The 22,627-nt window shown below is 46.1% G+C and overlaps 1 protein-coding gene across 1 annotated transcript; it reads left to right on the top strand.

Annotated features, from left to right (window-relative positions):
- The first annotated feature begins 12,410 nt into the window (after positions 1-12,410).
- On the top strand, positions 12,411-16,334 carry LOC115009158 (uncharacterized). Its single transcript, XM_029432953.1, has 3 exons — positions 12,411-13,568; positions 13,853-13,989; positions 15,869-16,334. Exons 1-3 carry the CDS (start codon positions 12,559-12,561, stop codon positions 16,204-16,206), a joined length of 1,485 nt encoding a protein of 494 aa, XP_029288813.1. The 5' UTR covers positions 12,411-12,558; the 3' UTR covers positions 16,207-16,334.
- The last annotated feature ends 6,293 nt before the right edge of the window (positions 16,335-22,627 follow it).

Here is a 22,627-nt window from a genome sequence, read left to right as displayed (position 1 = left end):
AAGTGCAGCAGTTTTTAATAATGAACTTTTTAAAAGTATATTATGTCGTACAGTGAAAGTAATTACTTTTTGATGGTAGTCTATCAGGTGTTTCCATAAGACTGAGAAGACAAATTGCTCACACAGCGAGCAGTTGCAGCACTGAAATCTGATTTATGGACACATCAGGTCCCGCTAAATGAAATGATACAAACCTCAGTGGATGGCTAAAGAGGACGAGTCCACTTTTCATGTGTTTAAATGGAGTTAATTAGAATTTTATATATGAAGGGGGTACGGTAGTACGGCTTCCAAATACATCACCAGATGGTTGTGAGTTCAATACCAGGGCTGCCACCATTGTGCCCCTTTAGCGTCTGCTAAATGACCTGTAATGTAATTGCTTAAGATGTAATTCTGACAAAGGCAACGCTTAATACCATAACACGTCTGAGATCAAATGGCAGTAGAATTGGAACGCTATGTTGGAGCTTTTTGTACACAAATGTCGCAGGAAGTATTCTGATCACTGACGAGTTCCACATTGGCGTGGTGTGTACTTAGACCAGTCTTCATTAGGATCTAATCAGATTGCAGTTTTGTCACATTTTCAGCCCAGCACATGTTTATAATGGATTCACAGCCAAGTTCAATATTGTTCTGCTCAGTTGTCTGACACGTCTTAGAGCCAATACTTTCCAAAAAGAAGCAAAGACCTGATTACAATTGATTAGTGACTGTGTGCTGTGTAAATTCAGCCCTCGTCTAAAAATAATTCAGACAATCCTTTTTTTATTTATTTTCCCAAGATGGGGATTGCATGTGTGCGTGGCGGCGGCGGCGGTGTATTTCATTTCTTGTCCCTAATTTGGAGGAAATTGCCGTACAAATGAAGCTAATCCATTTTTTACAGATCACAGTGGCGAAGAAAAGTGGTGGCTGTGGCATTTTTGATGTTTTAATTCATTCTGATAAAGTCCGAGATATAAAAGCCTTTTGTCTTCGTCTGTACAGCGAGTTTAAAGGGACGACACTTGAAATAAGTGCTGCATTGCATCACTGATAAAACTCTAATATGTTGTGTTTTATCATATATTAGAATGTTGTCAAAAAAAGTGAGTGACAGAAAAACGTAGTCTTCCCAAAACCACTTAAAAGATTAATTGAAATACTGTCATGAGTTTCGATTGGAAATGTTTCCAATAGGTTCATAATACCACATTTAGCTATTAATCAAAGAAATCCAAAGATTCTTCCAAAATAAATGCTTCAACTGCATACCATTTCATTGAAGGGCTTGCTTATATTAAATGGTATAGAGAATAAACATTGGCACAGAACACAAACAAAGCCATTCCAACTTCCAATGTTTCTTGTGATCACTGTGCCACCGAGGAAAACACGGAGCGTACAAACATGCCAACTTGGATTCAATCCACCAGCCTCTTTCAAAGAGAATATATCAGAGAAATGTCATAAAAGTGAACAAAGAACAAAATCATTTTTTGAGATGCAAACATAATGGAAAAAGTCTACTGAACCTTTCACATTGTCAGCTGCGTCTTCTTGGAAATATTAATTTGTTGTTCCAGCCAGCATACAGGGAACTCTGACCTCAAGTACTGAGAAATCGCTTAGTTGCTTTTTTTTAATACAAAATCCACTAAACCTCAGCCAAGCTTAAAAACCCTGAAAATGTAATTTGAAGTATTATGTATTATGTAGGCTAACAAAATGCTAATCTGTTTCATCAGGACTTTGGGTGTTGCTTGATCAGATTGACGGTAGCAAAACAAAAACACCAACTCACATCAGATTTTTATTCAAATGTTGCTGAGTTCTGACCCACTTTGAACCGGTAAGAAAAGCACAGATAAATCTGCAGAGATAGAAATCTCTGACAAACAAGAATCAAAACTGCTCCATCTTCGGAAGAAAATCTTCGGACCCAATTGCTCATGGTAAGACTCAATTATTTATTTTTTGACTTTCCTTTTTTTCAGTAAAGAAAATCAGTAAATTGTATCTGGTGTGGTGTTAAAATGAAAGTCATTTATTGTCCTCAAAAAGTCAATGTACTTTCTAATGTGTTTTTTTTAGGGCATTAGCTCAGGTTGAAAGATGTGTCCTCTGGAGTTTTATAGGGTGTGGCATTTTATTGTAACACTTACTCCTGACATTTGAGGAAAATCAATGCATCCTGCTTTTTCGGCTTCAGTCATTTTTTATGATGAGGACTTTTGCTCACATGTTCTAAATGTCATCGCGTGGTCGACTCACAGCAGTTGAAGGTAAGTGATGATGTGAGGAAAGTGGGATTTTCAGTTAAAACTGAGAGGGGAAGAAGAGGGGGGGGAAGTGGGGGGGAAGCTTCCCAACGACTGGCTTTACGGCACGCCATCGACCTTCGTGTGTGTGTGTCTGTATGTGTGTGAGGGGAGGGTTTATCCAAGTGTGTTAATCCATTCTTCCTGGTTGCCTGTCGCTGGCCCTGCTTCATGCTTCTCACCTCACTTCAACACCATTCTCCTCCTTCTCCACCCCCTTGTAACCCGACCACGGCACTCACCCACAAGCCCATCCAATCCCTTGGTCCATCTTCAAAGGGCTTCACGGTCTTATGAGCAATCAGGACACACGCATACACACATGTTCCATACATTTTTGAATCGGCCCATATTTTGCCAAATGCAACCTTTAGAGGGCAGCAGAGTTTCACTCAAAGTGAATTGACACTGAGCACATAGTTGGAACAAAGCTTCCTTGATGTGTTGGCAAACACCTCTTTTCCCTTGTTTTTCTAAATTCCCATACCTCTCTCTTCTTCCATACCTTCTTTCTTCTATACCCTCCTTTCCTTCCTCCCTCTATTGCTATCATTCATTTCCCACCCACCCACTCTGTCCAAATTGCGGAGCGAGTTGGAGATTGACAGATCTGCTATATCTGGTTATAGGCTGTAATTAAAACTAATTTGTCTTGCTGATGGCATCCCCCCCCCCCCCCTCTTCATCCATTGCAATTAGACAGTATTAGTTGACCTGACGTCTTGTATCAGATTGGGTTATTGAATGAAAAAGAGGTAAATAGGCAGAGGTAGTGGTGGCATCACCCTAGGGTGACAGCCACTCCAGGACTGATAGTTGCCAGACAGATTAAAATGAGAGTGTGGAAACTCTCTCCCCCTGTCTCTGTCTCTCTCTCACACACACACATACGTACACACACAAAGTGTTTGTCCATTGATTCTGCCGGATCCTTGGATCACTGATCACTCACAACTCGTCCTTCTTTTGTCCTTCCCCATCCCTGTCCACCTGGACATTTCTGGAAACACCTTTTGCTGCTAATATAAAGTGCCTCCTACTGTGCATGAGCCAAATTCCCCAAACTTTAGTGGAACAGATGTTCGGACACACATTGTTCATACTTGCGCTAGTTCATCATTCAGCAAAGTCTAAATGGCAAAGGAAAATCTGTCTTCCTCCGAGAAGACAATTGTCTTAAAGAGATGAATAATGATATTTGCAATTTATGACGCAATGGTGCTGGCAATTTGATCAGTTTTCCATTGTGAAGAAATGTTGTCAAACTTCTTGTATATTGAAATCATTGTCATTGTAGATGAATGATATCCCACAATGTGACCAAAGCACCAGCTCCCTCATGTAGATGCATACTTTACACAAAGATTATTCTACCGCTAAAGGACCTGTAATGTAATGTATTACAAGAAACTACCTGATCGACGTTAAAGGTCTTACAGCCATGTTAGTGACTCTGTGAGGCTGTATGGAGCACAGTGGTGCTTTGAGCAAAAACGTGCTAACATGCTAATGTTTAGCATATATAATGTGCAGTTTGTTCACCATCTCATTTTGGTGGTTAGCATACTAATGTTAGCTAATAAGCACTAAACACAATGCCATTAGTTTAGCAGGTATTTGGTCATAAACCAAAGTATTTAACAAATTGAAACTTTGACCAAGTGTTGGCTCTAGATCAGCGAAGCTATAACAATTCATTTTGAGGGGAACATGAATATCTGTTCACGTTTTCATGACAATCGATCCAATAGTTAACAAGATATTTCACTGGAAATCACATGTGTCAACCTGGTGATGTTCCTAGGTGAAAAGTCAGAGGATCATCAAAGTCATTAGGATTTATCTTTGGGAACCATAGATGTGCAATCCATCCAACATTTCAGTCTGAAGTGGTCTGATTGACTGACTGACTGACTGACACACACACACACACACACACACACACACACACACACACACACACACACACACACACACACACACACACACACACACTGGAACAGCAGAATCTCTTGACTTCTTTCCTCACAAGAATGAAGGAAGAAAAACTCTGAATTTGGCTGTTAACAAATTTTAACTTTTAAAAATTTTAACTTTTAGGACCCAGTGATTTAAATAAGAGCTATTTAAGTGTTCCTACTGGGTAGTTGATTTTATCAGAGAAAGAAAATATTCCGCTGATTTAAAGACGTCTCTTTCCAAATCTGAGTCTATGAAAAAATGACCCCAATGGTATCAAGTAACGGACTCGGAAGTTGTAATTCTACGGTCTGGCCATTATTGAAAATTGGCTTCAAAGGCCAGCTCTCTTCCTGGGAGCATAAAAACTGACACAAGAGAGTGAAGTTAAGAACAATCAAATGCTAAACAAAACATTTTTAGGCGATGAAAATGTTGCAATTAACTTTCATGAACTGAGAAACACTGTCCCTAGTATTGGTCAAGCTCCAAAGATGTAGGATACCAACCGTTCTTTTCTGCCCTGTTAATGCCCACATCTTTCAAACTATACGCCCCAGTATGTAACACATGCTTTTTCTCAGATTATTACAAAGCTACTTCACAGCTACAGTAGCTTGAAAGGCAAAAAAAAAACAAGAACCCCTTTTCCATATATAATAGAATATTTTAGGATCACTTATTAAGTCATGCTCCAAATTAATATTTCATTAAAAGCTCACCGATGTGTTATTCATACTTTATCTAAAGTCAAAACCTCCTATTAGCTTTAGAGACAAGCATTTCTAATGAATTTCAAAAGAATCCTTTATCCGATGAAATGTACAACACATGCAGTGTGAGAGACTTGTCTTCTTACTTTCCCCCTCTTCCACAGACAAACTGAGTAATGAGTCAATGGCTTTTCCTGTCAACACGGTTTGTCTTTTACAGTCACTGCGTGCATCCCAGCGACCCATTAAGACTGTGGACCCCCTCCACACTTTCAGTCTCGCTCATGCATCCACAGAGTTATCTTCAAAAATCACTTCACTCTATTTCTCTCTCTCAGATCAGCTCACACTCTCCGTCTCTCTCTGTCGCGACCTGCGTCTACCTCCCTTCATCCAGAGCTGCATATTGAAAGGATACATGGTCTCACTTCATGAAGCTGTGATTCTCATTTAAATAGATGCAGCAGCAGCTGGGCTGACACGCCAGCCTCGCCTCACAAATCCTTGCTCCTCTTGCAACAAGAAAGAGGGGAGAGCGGAAGCTGACAATGGTGTGACAAATTGCGTTTTCTTATTTTCATTCAGCTGATTTATACCTTCCCTCTACTGCACTGCCACCCATAAACACACCCACACCCCTCAGCCACTCCCCTATCCTGTTTCCCATCTCGCTCTATCCTTTGGAGCGGAAGGCCTATAAACAGTGGTAATGAGGGAGGTTAATTGGCCTTGCTGTGTCTTTACGAGGCTGGATAGTGACGATGATAGTGCTAGGATGGGGGGGTGACAATTTTCTCAATTTTCTGTGGATGCTCACCTGCTTACCCTCTGCTGTTTTCACATCATCTGAAATCCTCCCCACAGAGTCCTCTTTATCTAGGCCAGGGGTGTCAAAGTCAAATGGACGGAGGGCCAAATAAAAAATTTAGCTACAAGCCGAGGGCCGGACTGTTCGAATGTTCATTGAAATTTTTTAAATGACGCATATAGTCTAGTGAACCTAATTGAACCTACTGAAAACCTAACAAATATATTCCAATATGATCAGATAAATAAAGCAATATTTTCTTATGGCTCTGTCAGTAATCTTTAATTTTCAACAGACACAAAAGACAAATTTCCTTTATATAAAAATCCCCATAACATGAACATTAAATGAAAGAAACCGGTATTCAAGGCACCATCAGTAGCCTATATTTTCTATTTTAGCAAAAGTGGGCTAAATTTACTTCAAAGAAAAAAACAATAATAGCAATTTTCTATCATCCACTCAACTGAAATATTTTTAAAATATAATTGGATTGAAATACAATAAAATAAAGTGCAAAAATCTATTAATCAAAAACAACACTTTGTTTAAGGAGAAGTAACATGCAGTGAAAACAAATATTAAACTTTAACTTTTAAACTTGAACTGAGTAAAAACTCTAAATATGTGATTGCACAGTAATGTTCACTTGTTTGAGGTTGAGGGTGATACTTGGTGGTGTCCCATCTTTTCCACAAGTTCATCAATGTTCGGGGTAAGGCTCTGAGCTGAGGAAATCCTCAGAATTGAGTGGAGGTGTTCAGCAGTAAGTCGACTTCTGTGTGATGTTTTGTTCAGGTTCATCAAAGAAAACAGTTGTTCACACAGGTATGTGCTGCCAAACATAGACAACGTTTGAGCAGCCTGGATGCGCAGCTGGGGCATTGTGTCGGGGAGGAAACGGGCGAACTCCGCAGCACCCACTGCCGCATATTTTGCCCTCAGTGCATCATTGCATTGGAGGTCAATCAACTCCATTTGGAGGTTTGGTGGTGAGCTTTCCACGTCAACAGCAAATGGGTTACCGAGCAGTTCCAACCTGCTTTTTTGTGCTTCAAAGTCAGCAAATCGGCGTCGAAAGTCAGCGGCAAGCATACCTATTTTATCAGCCAACTGTGCGCTCATATTCTTGTTTTTGTCCGCGTGTTTCGTTTCATAATGTCGTCTCAGATTATACTCTTTCAGTACCGCCACACTTTCTCCACACAGAAGACACACAGGTTTTCCAGCTACCTCCGTGAACATATACTCCGACTCCCACCTTGTTTGAAACCCCCGGTTCTCAGTGTCCACCTTCCGTTTTGCCATTTTTGATGGGTATCTGAAAGTTAATTTTACTGTGATGCTGACGACTGCTGTGCCAATAAATATTGAAATGAAGCAGCCTACTGCTCGGTGCGTCACCGTTGCATTGTGGGAAATGTAGTATTGGTGCGTGTAAAAGATCTGCGGGCTGCGGGCCGGTTCTAATAATAAATCAAGATCATCCCAGGGGCCGTAAAAAACCTTCTCGCGGGCCGGATGTGGCCCGCGGGCCTTGACTCTGACATATGTGATCTAGGCAGTGTGCGGATAAAAGAGAGACTTTCCACGTGACGACTTTCATACAGACGGCGACACCTTTCACGCTATTCAATTACCCAGGGGTCACACTCTGATACTGCATGCCATCAGAAAGCTGAATTGTTTTGAATATCCGGGGGAATGATAGCACAAGTTAGACAAAAAGCAAAGCGATGAAATGTTCACAGTGATTGATTGCAGCGATCTCTTGCAATTTTCAAGGCTGTGCAAGTTTATGTTCATAGTGAAATGATTGGCCAGAAAATCATAGAGTATGTTTATGTGCATACTAACATTCTAGTTTGGGATCATATTGGGGTTATAATGTGTAAATGAAACACAAGAAACCAGATTATTCATACAGTAGATACCTGCACAAATGATTCTAACAGCATCCATGTTTCTGTTACCTCAGCAATTGAGGGATGATATCGGTTTGGTTTCTAAAATAAACCGACAGTAGCGTTTATCATTTTCACACGTACCCTGTGGAGTGTTTGACTTCTAGCAGTGCTTTGGTCATATGTTTTTTATGTGAAATCTATACCTGAAGATTAACCAGTAAATTTAGATGTCATATACTGTAGATGCAGGGGAGTAAAAAAATACGATATTTCCCTCTGAATTGTAGAGCAGTAAAAGTAACCTATAAAGCAGCAGAACATTTAAATACTCAAAGTAAATATTTAAAGTATTGTGTATTTGACTACTTGGTCATTTTACACAACTTGCGTTTCGTAATGTGCCGGCCCGCGTTACAGAATGAGGTTCTTTAAGGTTATCCTGAAGATAGCTCCTCTCCCCAGGGTGGTAAACTGTCTGGAAGGAGGCACTGCCTTAAAGGCTAAAGTCAGGGATCAAAAGTCTCTTGAGGGCAGTTGACACCATATATTGAAAGATTGTAACATTATTGGCTGCAGCCTTGCTCTGGAAAACTGATTCACAGTGATATTTATCTCTGCCTATTTTTTGGTTGGTTTAATGTAAATGCCCTAAGGTGAGTATATGCTGTATATTAGGGGTGTAAATCACAAGTTTCATCACAATACGATATATCTATTTTGTGGACAACAATACAATATATGCTGATATCACATAGTCTGCAACGGTTGGCTTTTGTCTTGAGAAGTTGTACCATTTATACACCGACAAATAATCTGTACACACTGCACTGCTACTTCACTGCTACTGCCTTTCTCTCTTCATCGACCCCATACTCATCTCGTTACGCCAACGTTACGCTGATCTCTAACGGTGCTAGAATTCTTACTAAGGGCGCTTCGGCAAGAACGGTGAAACACATGTGCCATAGGAATTTCAAAATTGGATCGATGATCATTGAATCGATATATCTATTGTTACACCCTTACTGTATACCTGCGTATACTTACTACTACAACTCTGGCGCCACTTAGCATATTTAGGTTTCTCAAAACCGGAATCGGAGCTTATTGAGGAAACGGAAATGGAAAATCTTTGGAAAGGTTAAATCTTTAGTGGACACCACATGTAGCTACAGTAATGGATTCAAACCTGTAATACCACCAGTGTGGTCCTTTTAAGTGAAACAGTGGCACTTTAAACACAAGGTTGTTTTACATAATTAAAAGTATTTTCAATTTTGTTTTGTGAAAGGCACCTTGTTGAGAACGTTTTTCATTAGCCCCAAGTGTAAGTATATACTGTGTGAATACTGCATAAAATGATCATGCGCTGTGCGTCTTTGCACAGCACATGACTGTGCTTTTACAAAATCCATGCATTTTATCTGCAGGTAAGTGTTTGATCATTTGAACTCTACAAAAGTGAAATGACAATTGAAGCCATTTTGTAATAACAGTAAATGCAGTATGTATGTGTTATTCTCCTCTGCAGAAGGAGGTTGTGAGGTCAACGGGATCCATTATTCCTCATCTTTCACTTTCTTTCTATTTACACTTACTTTCATCAGCACTAACACCCCCTTCTCCTTTATTTCCACTCCATCTCAGCCACTCCCTTCTTTGTCCATTCTAGTCCCTTCATCCATCTCGATGCTGCGGTCAGTTAGGCCACTCCAGGGGACTGATGAGCAGGACCATTGATCACTACAAAATCAGCCTTTTGCACTTAATAAAATCCCTGTTCGGTCACTCCATACATGCAAAGCGTTTGGAGGCACTCCACCAACACACAAACACACACATATGGAAGTCAAGTGCTGGATTAAATCAATAGAGAGATAGAGAAGCAGGCAGATGGATAGATTCAGCAGAGCATATTCATGCATTGTAGTCAACACTGCTGCTTATTCACCATAAAGCATCTGTTACTCTTTCTTATTCTGCCTCTTTGCATATTATTGTATTTGGTGTTTATGAATGATAATAATATGCCTTTTAATTTAAACTGTATTAAGCTCTCTTCTCTTACTTGCTTGGAATCGATTGATGTGTCAACTATTTTAAAGAAATGAGTGCTGATCAACTACAACCTTACTCTTACATGTGTGAAAAAATTAAAATACCTCACACTTTTCTGAGAAAATTCAATTTTTATGATCTTAAAAAACAAAGTGTTACCATCTGGGATACAAACGAAAAAAACAAATAAACCTTTCACCACTGCCTGGTTTGCACATCTGAGATGCAGTTCTTTGATTAGAAATGTGTTTGGGGTGTCCCGGTAGCTCACCCGGTAGCACAGGCGACCCATATACAAAGGCTGAGTCCTTGGCATAGCGGCCCGTGGTTCGAGTCCGACCTGTGGCCATTTGCTGTATGTCGTTCCCTTTCACGATCTACACTTCTCTCTTTGTCATTAAAAGCATAAAGCCCAAAAGTATAGCTGAAATTTCTTTTATAAAACAAATGTGTTCCTTGTACTTCAAGGGGATGAACCATTTTTTTCGCCTGATAATGCTAAATGTGTTGAAATTAGCAGGAGGAGAGAACTAGTTAACGTTAGCTGTTAGCAGCCAGTTCCATTGAGATACATTATGAAACATACAAGTGAAGACGTTCTGCTGGCCTGATATCAATGGGTTGCTCGTTCCACCAGAATGACTTAGAAGTCTTATTTATTAATGGGAAAGTCATGATTGTGAACCAGGAGCTGAAAAATGAGCGGCGGCAGGAGAGGCTGAAGTGGGCTGAATGTATCCATTGGTGAAACTCAGTAAACTTCCAAAACTATGCTTTCATTCATTCATTCATTCCTGGGCCTTCCTTCCTTGTACTCCTCCAGTAGTTGAACAACAGCAATGAGTACATCCTAAATGGAGCTGTGCAGAGAGAGCCACAGCTTCTCCTTTGGATGTCACTTGTGGCCGTGACACGTTGTTAAAGACAGGCAGACACATCGTTCACTGTGGCAGATGCCGAGGTGAGGGAGTCGTGATTTAAACAGTCTTCATTGTAATTGTGATCTAAACGAGGTTGTATTTGCTGTGTTCTTTTATCTTTGTATTTGTACTTGATTTAAACTGCATTAGTTTACTTTTAAATGTTGTATCACTTGCCTGTACTTTTGCACTTTAAAATTGTGAATCTTTACCTTTGCTCTATTTGTATTACCCAGTGGCGGGCCGTGCATTTCACACCTAGGCCTTCAGTGATGTCCTACACAGTCCTACACAGTCCTACCTGAATTATTCCACCTCTTAATACCATCATTATGATGCCATGGCTCTAGAAACTATACATTTAGACAGAAACGCAGTACAACCGGGCGTTGCTTCACCTTAACATAGTTAAGTACAACAGAGTTATATTAATATTTTTGAAACATTTAGTTGTAAATAGCAGGCATTCCCAGCAGTACAATGTGCAGTGCCCCTCGGAGGCTGTGAGCTAGGGGTGCCGCTCGTAGTTAGTGATTTGAAAGTGGCGGACAAACCTTTTTCCCGGCTGTGATAGGCTCACTAGCGTTGTAATTATATCTGCGACCAAATCGATCTCTTCTCCTCCTTCAGCCATTGTGGGTTGAAAAAAAACCAGTTTGTAAAAATCTACACAAATTAGCTCGTTCAAGTTTGCTAGCTCTGCCTCTCAATAGTACGTATCCAATCAAAAGACGTGCACGTGCTGACGTTATCGTACACCAGCTAGCTGGCCCCAGTGTCGGCAACTCAAAATCTGATTGGTTAACGCCACAGTTTTGTTTCCGTTCACTTTAAGCGACAGGCGCCCACACTGTTGTTGATTCTGAAGGCCTAAGGGCAGATTTCTTGGACCCTGGCAACACATTATGGCTGAAATATGATTGGATAAAAGCTCTAACATAAAGGCCAGTCCTCCACATCTCAATCTGAGGCTGGAAGCAGCGCAACAAAGAGGAAAGCTATGAAATGAAGAGAATAGACTATGGGGAATAATTGAATACATATTTGTGGGAAAAATATATCAAAATTAAATTTATATTCTGATGATGTTTAGGCCAGCATAGAAGGCCTTGCTGGCCACATTGAATTGGCCTGGTGTATGAAATGTGCTATACAAATAAACCTGCTTACCCTGCCTTGCGTTTTGTTTTATGGTAGTTAGTGATAAGGGTTTTCACAGATGGCCTGTTTAGTTTGGGTTAGCGTTGCATTGCAGTGTAGCATCAATGCTTAATGGTGACTAAACAGAGGATGGTTTGCAATTTGATTTCTTAACAGAACAACAATAATGGTGACCACAGCTGAGGTGCATATGTGTCACGTCTGTGCCTGAACTCGCACCTGCCACGCCCCCCTCTGTCTCCACTCACTCACCTGCACTGCATCCACAATCACCGGAATACTGATTGCCAGCACCTGTGTTCACAGCATAAAGTCTCCTCACTCCGCATCTGGCCTCGTACAAAGTGGACTAAACCCCATGGACTTCCTCCCCAGATTCTGCAACGCGATTTTCCTGCCTTCTGCCTTTTTGCCCGTCTGTCTGCCTGATCCCGGTATCGTACCGTTTTCTGTTTGCTCCGTTGGTTCTCGTTTGTTCCGAGTTCGACTCGTGTACCTTGTTTTGACGCTCCCTGTTTTGTACTTTTTAGTTCACTGTGCTTTTACGCCAGTCTCCTTATTTTCCAGTGCTTAGAGCCTGAGTATTCCTGAGTTCCTGATCCTTGTGTTCACCCCTCCCCTGTCTGTATGGTGTTTCCATCTGCTCGCTGGCTGAGCCTAATAAACTATTGTCAATTCCATCTCTGAGTCCTGACGTCCGTGACAGAAGGCCAGATCTACAAAACGATGGATTCAGCCAGCGGAGCCACCTCCGCTTCCTCTGTCACCCCCGCTCCCACCGCCACGGGAGACCCGTTCCAGGGTCTCGTCGAGGAGATGCGTCGCGGTCTCCTCGCCGCAGTCAACACCATGCCCGCTCCAGCGCCTGCTCCTGCCCCGGTCGCCCACACCGACCGAGCCGTGCGACCGCCTCCGTTCACCGGGACCTCCTCATCTGCGTGCCGCGGATTCCTGTTCCAATGTGACCTCATCCTGGAGATGGAACCCAATCGTTACCCCACCGAGAGATCGAAGGTGGCGTTCGTCGTCTCTCTACTCCAGGGTAGAGCACTCCAGTGGGCAGAGTCCGTGTGGCAGCAGAGCGGGCCCATCACTGCTTCCTATGCTGCTTTTGTGCAGCACTTCAAGGAGGTCTTTGACGCACCACCAGGTGATACTTCGACACAGGTGCGCCTTCTCCAACTTCGTCAAGGCCGTACGCCGATTTTGGAGTATACCCTGCAGTTCCGCACGCTGGGGGCCGAAAGTGGCTGGAACGAGGCGGCCCTGTTGATCGTCTTCAGGCAAGGATTAGAGCCAACCCTCCGACTCCATCTCTCCGGTTATGACGACTCGGTCGGGCTGGAACGTTTCATCCAGCTCGCCATTCGGGTCGCCAACCGCCGTGAACATTGCCTACAAGACCAGCCACTGCATACTGTCCAGTCCCGAGCGCTGCCCACCGCCCAGTTCCCTGCGCCAGCCCGGTACCCCGCCTACCAGGGAGAGGAGCCCGAGCCCATGAGCGTGAACTCCCTGAGACTCACCCCTGAGGAGAGAAGCCGCCGCATCACTCAGGGCTTATGCCTTTACTGCGGAGCGCGAGGACATGTCGTGGTGACATGTCCTCTACGACCCCCACAAGCCCGGGTGAGTGCGTTTCAAGAAGGTGTCTTTGTCTGTAAACCTTTGTTGGTCCCGGTAACCCTGACTACTCCCTCTGGTTCCTTTCCAGCCAAGGCTCTCATCGACTCGGGGTCCGCCGGCAACTTCATCTCCGGGGCTCTCTGCCAGCAGATGGGTCTGCCTAAGTCCTCGAGCCCCACTTCGTTCTCTGTCCACACCATCACTGGTCGCCCCCTCACTAAGCAAGTACGGCACCTCTCCTCTCCAGTCCTGCTCGAAGTCGGCCTTTTCCACAGGGAGCAGATACAATTTCTCCTACTGGAGGGGTCAACTGCTGACGTCATCCTCGGGCGACCCTGGCTGATCCTGCATTCTCCATCGCTGTGCTGGGAGACGGGAGAGGTGACTCGGTGGGGTCCGAGATGCTTCGGCCGGTGCCTGCCTGCTGTCACTCCACGCCGCACTGCTGCACGCCGCCATTCCTCACGCTACGCACCTGTTCCTGCACGTATTGGCCTGCACGCCACCTCCATCGAGAGTCCCGTCGACCAGGTCAGCCTTGACATTCCTCCTCGCTACTCCCAGTTTAAAGATGTCTTCTGCCTGCAGCGCGCAGCACACCTCCCCCCACACCGACCAGGGGACTGCTGCATTGACCTGCTGCCCGGTGAGCCTGTGCCTCGTGGGAGAATCTACCCCCTCGCTTTGCCTGAGCTGAAGGCCATGGAGGAGTACGTGACTGAGGCTCTTCAGCAGGGCTACATTCGTCACTCCACCTCTCCGGCTGCTTCTAGTTTTTTCTTCGTGAAGAAGAAGGACGGTGGACTTCGGCCCTGCATTGATTACCGTGGTTTAAATAAGATCACCATCAAGAATCGTTACCCTCTTCCCCTCGTTCCATCGGCTCTGGAACAACTGCAAGGAGCACAGATGTTCACGAAGCTCGACCTCCGGAGTGCATACAATCTGATCCGGATACGTGAGGGGGACGAGTGGAAGACGGCCTTCATCACCCCTAGTGGCCACTACGAGTATTGCGTCATGCCCTTCGGGTTGGCCAACGCCCCTTCTGTGTTCCAGGGTTTTATGAACGAGGTGTTCCGGGAGTATTTGCATCGGTTTGTGATAGTGTACCTTGATGACATCCTGGTCTACTCTCGGAACGAGACCGAACATTCCCATCATGTGTCCCTCGTTCTTCACAAGCTCCGGGAACACCACCTCTTTGCCAAGGCTGAGAAGTGTTCCTTCCACTCTGATCACATGTCTTTCCTAGGGTACAACGTCACTGCCTCCGGAATCAGTATGGACGAGGGGAAAGTGGAGGTCATCAACACCTGGACCCCACCTAAGACGGTAAAAGAGCTACAACGATTCTTGGGATTCGCCAACTTCTATCGCCGGTTCCTAAAGGGCTACAGCCAGATTACTGCTCCCCTGACCACACTTCTCCGAGGTAAGCCGAAGTCCCTGTTATGGAACCCTGAGGCAGCCGCCGCATTCGCCCTGCTGAAGAGAACCTTCACGTCCGCACCCATTCTCGCCCTGCCTGACCCCAGCATTCCGTTTCTAGTGGAAGTAGACGCCTCCAGCACGGGAGTGGGTGCGGTGCTGTCTCAGCGCTCGGGCGTTCCACCTCGTCGCCATCCATGCGCCTTTTTTTTTTCAAAGAAGTTCACCCCGGCGGAGCTAAATTACGATATTGGGAATCGAGAGCTCCTGGCAGTAAAACTAGCGTTAGAGGAGTGGCGACACTGGCTAGAGGGGGCGCGTCATCCTTTCGTCGTGCTCACAGATCATAAGAACTTAGAGTACATACGTCAGGCACGTCGTCTGAACCCCCGACAAGCCAGGTGGGCCCTCTTCTTCACCCGATTTAATTTTACCCTCACGTACCGTCCAGGACCCAAGAACATCCAGGCGGCCGCTCTCTCTCGCATCCATGACGCGCCGGAGGGCATCTTACCATCTCGCCTGATCGCTGCCCCGATCATATGGGCCCTGGACGAACACATCACTCAAGCCCAAGTCGATGATCCAGCTCCGCCGGGCACCCCAGCCAATAAGACATACATCCCAGCCACTCTGCGAGATCAGGTAATGGAGTCTACTCACAGCTCACTGGGCACAGGTCACCCTGGGGCCAATCAAACCCTTTCACTCCTGCAGGAACGCTTTTGGTGGCCAGGCATGGCTAAGATGGTCAGAAGGTTCGTAGCCGGATGCGCGGCATGCGCCATGGCGAAGACTCCTCGCCAGTTACCAGCCGGCAAATTACAACCTCTGCCCATTCCCCAGAGACCATGGTCACATCTAGGCGTAGACTTCGTCACAGACCTGCCTCCATCACATGGGTTCACCTGCATTTTCGTTATAGTAGATCGTTTTTCAAAATCCTGTAAACTCATCCCTTTAAAACGTATTCCCACAGCTGCCGACTCTGCCTCCGCCCTGTTTGACCATGTCTTCCGCCATTTCGGTCTACCAGAGGACGTGGTCTCGGACCGTGGACCACAGTTCATTTCCCGGTTCTGGAGAGCCTTTTTCTCGCGCCTAGGTGTGACCGTGAGCCTGACGTCTGGTTACCATCCACAGACCAATGGGCAGACTGAGAGGAAAGTGCAAGAGGTCAGCCGGTATCTACGAACCTTCTGCCACAACCATCAGCACAGCTGGAGCCAGTTTCTCCCTTGGGCCGAGTACGCACAGAATTCCCTCCGTCAGGCCACTACGGGACTCACCCCTTTCCAGTGCATACTCGGTTACTAACCACCACTGTTTCCCTGGACGTGCGAACCTTCCACAGTCCCCGCTGTTAACCACTGGTACCAGCAGAGTGAGAGGGTCTGGAACGAGGCACATCACCACCTGCAGAGGGCAGTCCAACGCCAGGCTGATGTCCGACGGGGACCTAACCCCGCCTTCTCCGTCGGGCAGAAAGTTTGGCTCTCCACCAGGGACATCAGGATGCGACTACCCTCTCGCAAGTTAAGTCCTCGCTTCATTGGTCCCTTCCCCATTATCAAGCAAATAAATGCGGTCGCCTTTAAGCTCCAGTTGCCTCCTCACTACCGTATACACCCAGTATTTCATGTGTCTCTCCTGAAACCGTATCACCCTCCAATCACTTCTCCCTCAGAGCCTGGCGTGAACGAACCCCCCCTGCCGCTCCTGCTGGAAGAGGGTCCCGTCTACGCCATAAGGGAGATTCTGGCGTCACGACGTCATCGAGGCCGCCTTGAATACCTCATCGATTGGGAGGGCTACGGTCCTGAGGAGAGCCTGGGTCCTTCGTGACGACATCTTGGACCCGGCCCTCCTCGAGGTCTTCCATCGAGACCACCCGCACCTCCCAGCACCCCGAGGTCGTGGTAGGCCACGACGACTCCGACGTCGGGACCCTCGGCCCGCTGGAGCGGTCCCTGGAGGGGGGGGGTAATGTCACGTCTGTGCCTGAACTCGCACCTGCCACGCCCCCCTCTGTCTCCACTCACTCACCTGCACTGCATCCACAATCACCGGAATACTGATTGCCAGCACCTGTGTTCACAGCATAAAGTCTCCTCACTCCCTTCACTCCTGCATCTGGCCTCGTACAAAGTGGACTAAACCCCATGGACTTCCTCCCCAGATTCTGCAACGCGATTTTCCTGCCTTCTGCCTTTTTGCCCGTCTGTCTGCCTGATCCCGGTATCGTACCGTTTTCTGTTTGCTCCGTTGGTTCTCGTTTGTTCCGAGTTCGACTCGTGTACCTTGTTTTGACGCTCCCTGTTTTGTACTTTTTAGTTCACTGTGCTTTTACGCCAGTCTCCTTATTTTCCAGTGCTTAGAGCCTGAGTATTCCTGAGTTCCTGATCCTTGTGTTCACCCCTCCCCTGTCTGTATGGTGTTTCCATCTGCTCGCTGGCTGAGCCTAATAAACTATTGTCAATTCCATCTCTGAGTCCTGACGTCCGTGACAATATGAGACCTGTTGTTATCCATCCCTAAAAAGACCAGAAGATCTACTTCCCAGATAGACCGCTGTTCGTGTCCCTTGTGAAACCAAAAGTCAACATTTACTTTTTGTAACGTACTTTTATTAGGTAACTTACGCAATTATTTAACACAAGTACGTAACAAACTAATCTAAACCAAAACCACAATCTTTTCCTAAACTTAACCAAGTACTTTTGTTGTCTTAACAGGTTCTGCAGTGCAAGGGCTCTTTAGTGAAATACAACAACAATAGTAAGGACACATACTTCTCTCTGGCTTTATCCTTTACAGGAGCTTCAGGTTGCCTGATAGTCCAGTGCTGTCAGAGAAGCATCAAATTATTCTTGATTCCGCTACCACACACCTGATGCAATGGAAATTATGGTACTACACTGCATGTTAATAGTATGTGTTATTTCATAGCAATTAATTTTTATGTACACTGTGGTGCAGACAGAGGATATCATTACATACTGAATATTTAGTAAACTTTTATACATGGAAGTTATGTTTTCACTTCAATGTCACATAAAACATCTGAGACCACATTCATAAATTGAACTGTTAAGAGAACTGTTCTTAAAGTTCAACCTTATCATAATGACACACACACATTCACCAAAGCTTTTTAGCCATGTATTTTTTCTCTCAATTTTCTAGAAAGACAAAACACACACAGACGCATTAGACTGTTTGCGCAGCCTTGAAATGGAAGACGGAAGGCACATTAATGGATCTATCAAGCCTCTCGCTGTCCTTCTTCCAACCATACAGACATCACAAACAACCTTGTTGCTGCTCTGCCATGGACAGCTTAACCAATCTAAGGCAAAGCAAAGGGAATAAACAAGTCTGCAGAGGAGCCGAGAAGGGAACAGCAGGGAAAGGAAAAGAGGAACACAGGAAATAAATAATATATACTGTATGAATAAGATTAACATTGAGGTTTTTAGGAAACGTTGCTGTGCAATATTATAAAAGAATTTCAACTCCAAGCTGAGCGAGAACACTTCCTCTCTTCTCTCGCACTGGCAACTGTTCTGCAAACATCAGCTATATTAGTTAATGGGATCAGTCAGGTAAATTTTGTCAGTGCCACAAGTTCACTGGCAGTTTTCCATTTAAGTCCCTGTGGGGGTGTGGTTAAGGCGGACCGGGACCTCCTGCAGGGAATGCTCCGGCCATCGGCAGCCCCGAAGGGTGAGTCGAAAGGCGGACCAGTCCAGCTCCCTCAGGTCGCATTGCAGAAAATGACGGCGGAGGACGACCCGGAGGCCTTCCTGGACATTTTCGTGGGCACGGCAGAGGCGTGCGGGTAGCCGCAGGAGGAGTGGGGGCTACGACAGCTCCCCCTGCTTTCTGGGGAAGCCCAGTGGGCCGCCCATAGCCTGCCCGCGCCTCCAGATACGGCTACGACCAGCTCCGGAGGGCGATCCTGGACCAGCTGGGCAGCACACCAGAGGGCCATCGCCGCCGGCTCTGGAGCCTGCCCTTTGAGGACGCTGGCCGACCCTGCTCCTTTGCCCAGCAGCTCCTTGACCCTGGAGCAATTAATCGCCAGACTCCCACTCTCCTCGGCGAACTGGGTCCAGTGTCACCGTCTGGCCAGCCTTGAAGCCGCCGTCAGACTCGCGGAGGACCACTTCTCCCTGCCCCGGCGGAGCCTGGGGGCCGAAGCCCGGGCCATCGCTCCTCCACATCTGCCTACAACCCTGGGGCAGTTGGACCCCAGCCGCTCCCTAACCCCCAGTTTGCTTTATTTTCTCCTCCACACGACCAAGCCTACGCGTCTGCTTTCCCAGCACCGCAGAGGGCTCCTCAAATGCCAGGGCTGGGGTGCTGGCGGTGCGGCAAGCTCGGCCACACCCGGCGGGACTGACCAGTTATGGAGGTGGGGCAGTTGGTCTGGATTGTGGCACTGCCAGACTCCTCCCCCGGTCCAGAAGGGATGTACCGTGTACCGGTATGTATACAGGGGGGTATTCGCCAAGATCTGTGGGACTCGGGATGTACGCAGACCATGATCCACCAGCGCTTGGTTCGGAGGAGTGTTGCTGGAGGTGTCGTGGGTGAAGGTGAGGTGTGTGCATGGGGATATTCACGAGTACCCCACCTCAATCTCTTAAAAGAGTGGAGAGAGGTGGCCTCTGTCTCTCTGGCTACTACGGTGATGGAGAAAGATGAGCTGGGGCCGGAGGTATTAAAAACGGTAAAATCAGCCCTGGTCTTTTGTGACAGCCAGCTTTCACCATGTCAGAGAGCGGACATTGCCACATTGCAAAGGCTTTTTGCCGATGTGTTTCCCCCCCTGCCCGGGCTCACCACTCTTGTACACCACCACATAGAGACGCCCCCGGGCGTGACGGTACAGTCACAGCCCTATCGGCTGCCTGAACACAAGAGGAAAATTGTTCAGGCGGCGCTTCAGGCCATGCAGGAAATGGGAGTAATAGAAGAGTCCAGCAGTGCTTAGTGTTGCCCCGTTGTGCTGGTCCGCAAGTCCGACGGGTCAATTCGGTTCGGTGTGGACTATCGCAGGGTTAATGAGGTGTCCAAATTCGACGTGTACCCAATGCCCCGGGTCGACAAACTCCTGGACTGGTTGGGCACGGCTCGTTTTTATACGACACTGGATTTAACCTAGGGTTCCCCTATCTCCAGAGTCCAGGGAAAAAATGGCCTTCTCCACTCCATATGGGTTATAACAGTTTGTGACTCTTTCGTTTGGTTTGTTTGGAGCCCCAGCCACATTTCAGCGGCTCATGCACCGGGTTCTGCGTCCTCACTCTGCGTATGCTGCTGCCTACTTGGATGACGTGATTATATACAGCGAGACGTGGGAGCAGCATATGCAGCAGGTGGGGGCAGTGCTCGAGTCCCTGAGGAGCACGGGGGTCACAGCCAACCCGAAGAAGTGTGCGGTTGGGCGGAGGGAGGTACGGTATCTGGGGTACCACTTGGGTGGCGGGCAGGTGCGGCCTCAGCTGGAAAAGACTGCCACCATTTCCGCCTGCTCGCCGCCTAAGACGAAAAAAGAGAGAGGTTTATGGGGCTGGCCAGCTACTATCGTCAGTTCATTTCGGGGTTCGCGGAGCTGACCTGCCCCTTGACCGACCTGACCCGAAAGGGTGCTTCAGATCCGGTCCAGTGGATGGAGCCGTGTCAGCGGGCGTTTGAGAGGGTAAAGAAAGCCCTCTGTGGGGAGCCACTACTGTTCTCTCCTAACTTTGCTCTCCCTTTTGTTTTGCAGACCGACGCCTCGAACAGCGGGGTGGGAGCCGTTCTGTCCCAGGAGGTGGAGGGGGTCGACCGGCCCATACTGTACATTAGCCAGAAGCTGGCTCAGCGGGAGGTGAACTACAGTACGGTGGAGAAAGAGTGCCTCGCCATACGGTGGGCGGTTGACGCCCTGCGTTATTATCTCCTGGGGCGCTCTTTCACTCTCTGGTCGGACCATGCCCCGCTCCAGTGGCTCCACCGCATGAAGGATGCCAATGATCCACAGGCCGGGTAACCGGCTAGTTGTGACTGATTTCCTCTCTCGCTCGGCGGAGGTGGGGAGTTAGCTTGCGGCCGGCGGGCTCCCGGGCCTGAGTCGGGCGGTGGGGGTGTGTGGCAGTGGGGTGTGGTTAGGGTGCCGGCTGCTGGGGAGAGACAGAAGTGTCGCAGCTGGAGGCCAGAAAGCTGAACGGAATCAGGTAATCAGTCACATAATGAATGCATGGTGATGGCCTAGTTCTATTCTCTTGCAGTAGCCTGGGTTCCAGAGGAGACAGACGCTTCGTGAGCCAAGACGCAGCGCATCCTGGAGAGCGGCGGACAACAGAGTAACGGACAAAAAAGAAAGCTTACCTGTATAGTAATAAAGCTGTGTGTGTGACGCTACACCTCCTCTCTGTGATCATTATCCGTGACTGTGGACAAGAGTCTCCACAGTCCCCTTTTACTTATAGTATTTTCCATTATTAATACTTTTGTAATTGCACTAATGACAATCATAATATCGGTATATGCCACATATCTTAATCAGAAAATGCTACATTCAGAATAAAGCCTAATTTGGAATATCCAAACAGAATATGCTGTTTACATGCCAAATTTGGAATAGTGTGATATTTGGAATAATAGTGGAATATTAGCGTGCATTAAATGTAGGCAGTGACTCTCTCAAAGGGCAATAAATAGGAGAAGTAGAACTTTGCAGTAGACTGAATAAGGCATGTTTTTCATTCAAACACATCTTATTTTTGCTCAAGGGCAGCTTTGTACCTTCAAAATTAATTAATGAATTTCACTCCTCTGCCTCTCCATTTTTCACCTAATTTACATCACACAGCGTTCCCCTACGCCTCTGCCTGTCTCCCTCTGTCTTTATCTTCTCTCCTCATGCCCAGAGTGTCTCCATGGCTTTGCATCCGATTGAGATTCCACTTCTATTAGATGTAGATTACATTGACATTAAATAAATATTGCTTACAAAACCCACAGGACACTGTCAGATTTTTAATACTTGTGCAGTCGTCACAAGTCCTTTTCCTTTTCACTTTCTCATCCAACTTGCTCAAGTGCATCAGCTATATTACACCAAGCAATGATATGTGCATGTTTATTGAACAGTCATGTACATTTTGCCAGAGACATCAGTTCACAACCAGTCTTCCTTTTAAGTCCCCTTATATGTACTTACAGTATTTTCCATTATAAATCATTTTTAAGTCAAGTGTCCCAACATAATGGTATCGTTATATGCAACTAGAGTTGTACCAGTATTACGTTAACAGTGACACTTCTAATAACACAAACATTACCTTTAGCACATGGTTCAGACACCTGCTCAGAGTGCACCTGCAGGTCACAGATGCTGGGAGGAAGTATCTGAAAGACAGGAAGTGGGATGTTAATATTGAAATTGTACAATTACCCTTTGGCATTATGCAGTTCAACTCACAGCATACAGGTTAAACAAAAACAAATGATACATGGAAAGAGGGGGAAATAAAATGGTCTTTCTTTAATTTGTATTTCAAGATTTATAACCATGGATTTGTAGATAGTGAATATTATCATATAGGTTACTAAGAGGTAGGGGTCTTGTGATATTGACGATAACCGTGATATTTCAAAAATGAAATATTGATATCATGTCTATAACACACACATGATAATATCGTGTAAATAATCCAGCGTCTATTAAATCATTTCCTTTTATTTC

The sequence above is a fragment of the Cottoperca gobio genome, chromosome 6 (assembly GCF_900634415.1).
Source record: "Cottoperca gobio chromosome 6, fCotGob3.1, whole genome shotgun sequence".
NCBI classification, from domain to species: domain Eukaryota; kingdom Metazoa; phylum Chordata; class Actinopteri; order Perciformes; family Bovichtidae; genus Cottoperca; species Cottoperca gobio.
The sequence above is the reverse complement of the archived record's forward strand: the minus strand, read 5'-3'. Positions and strand labels throughout refer to the sequence as shown.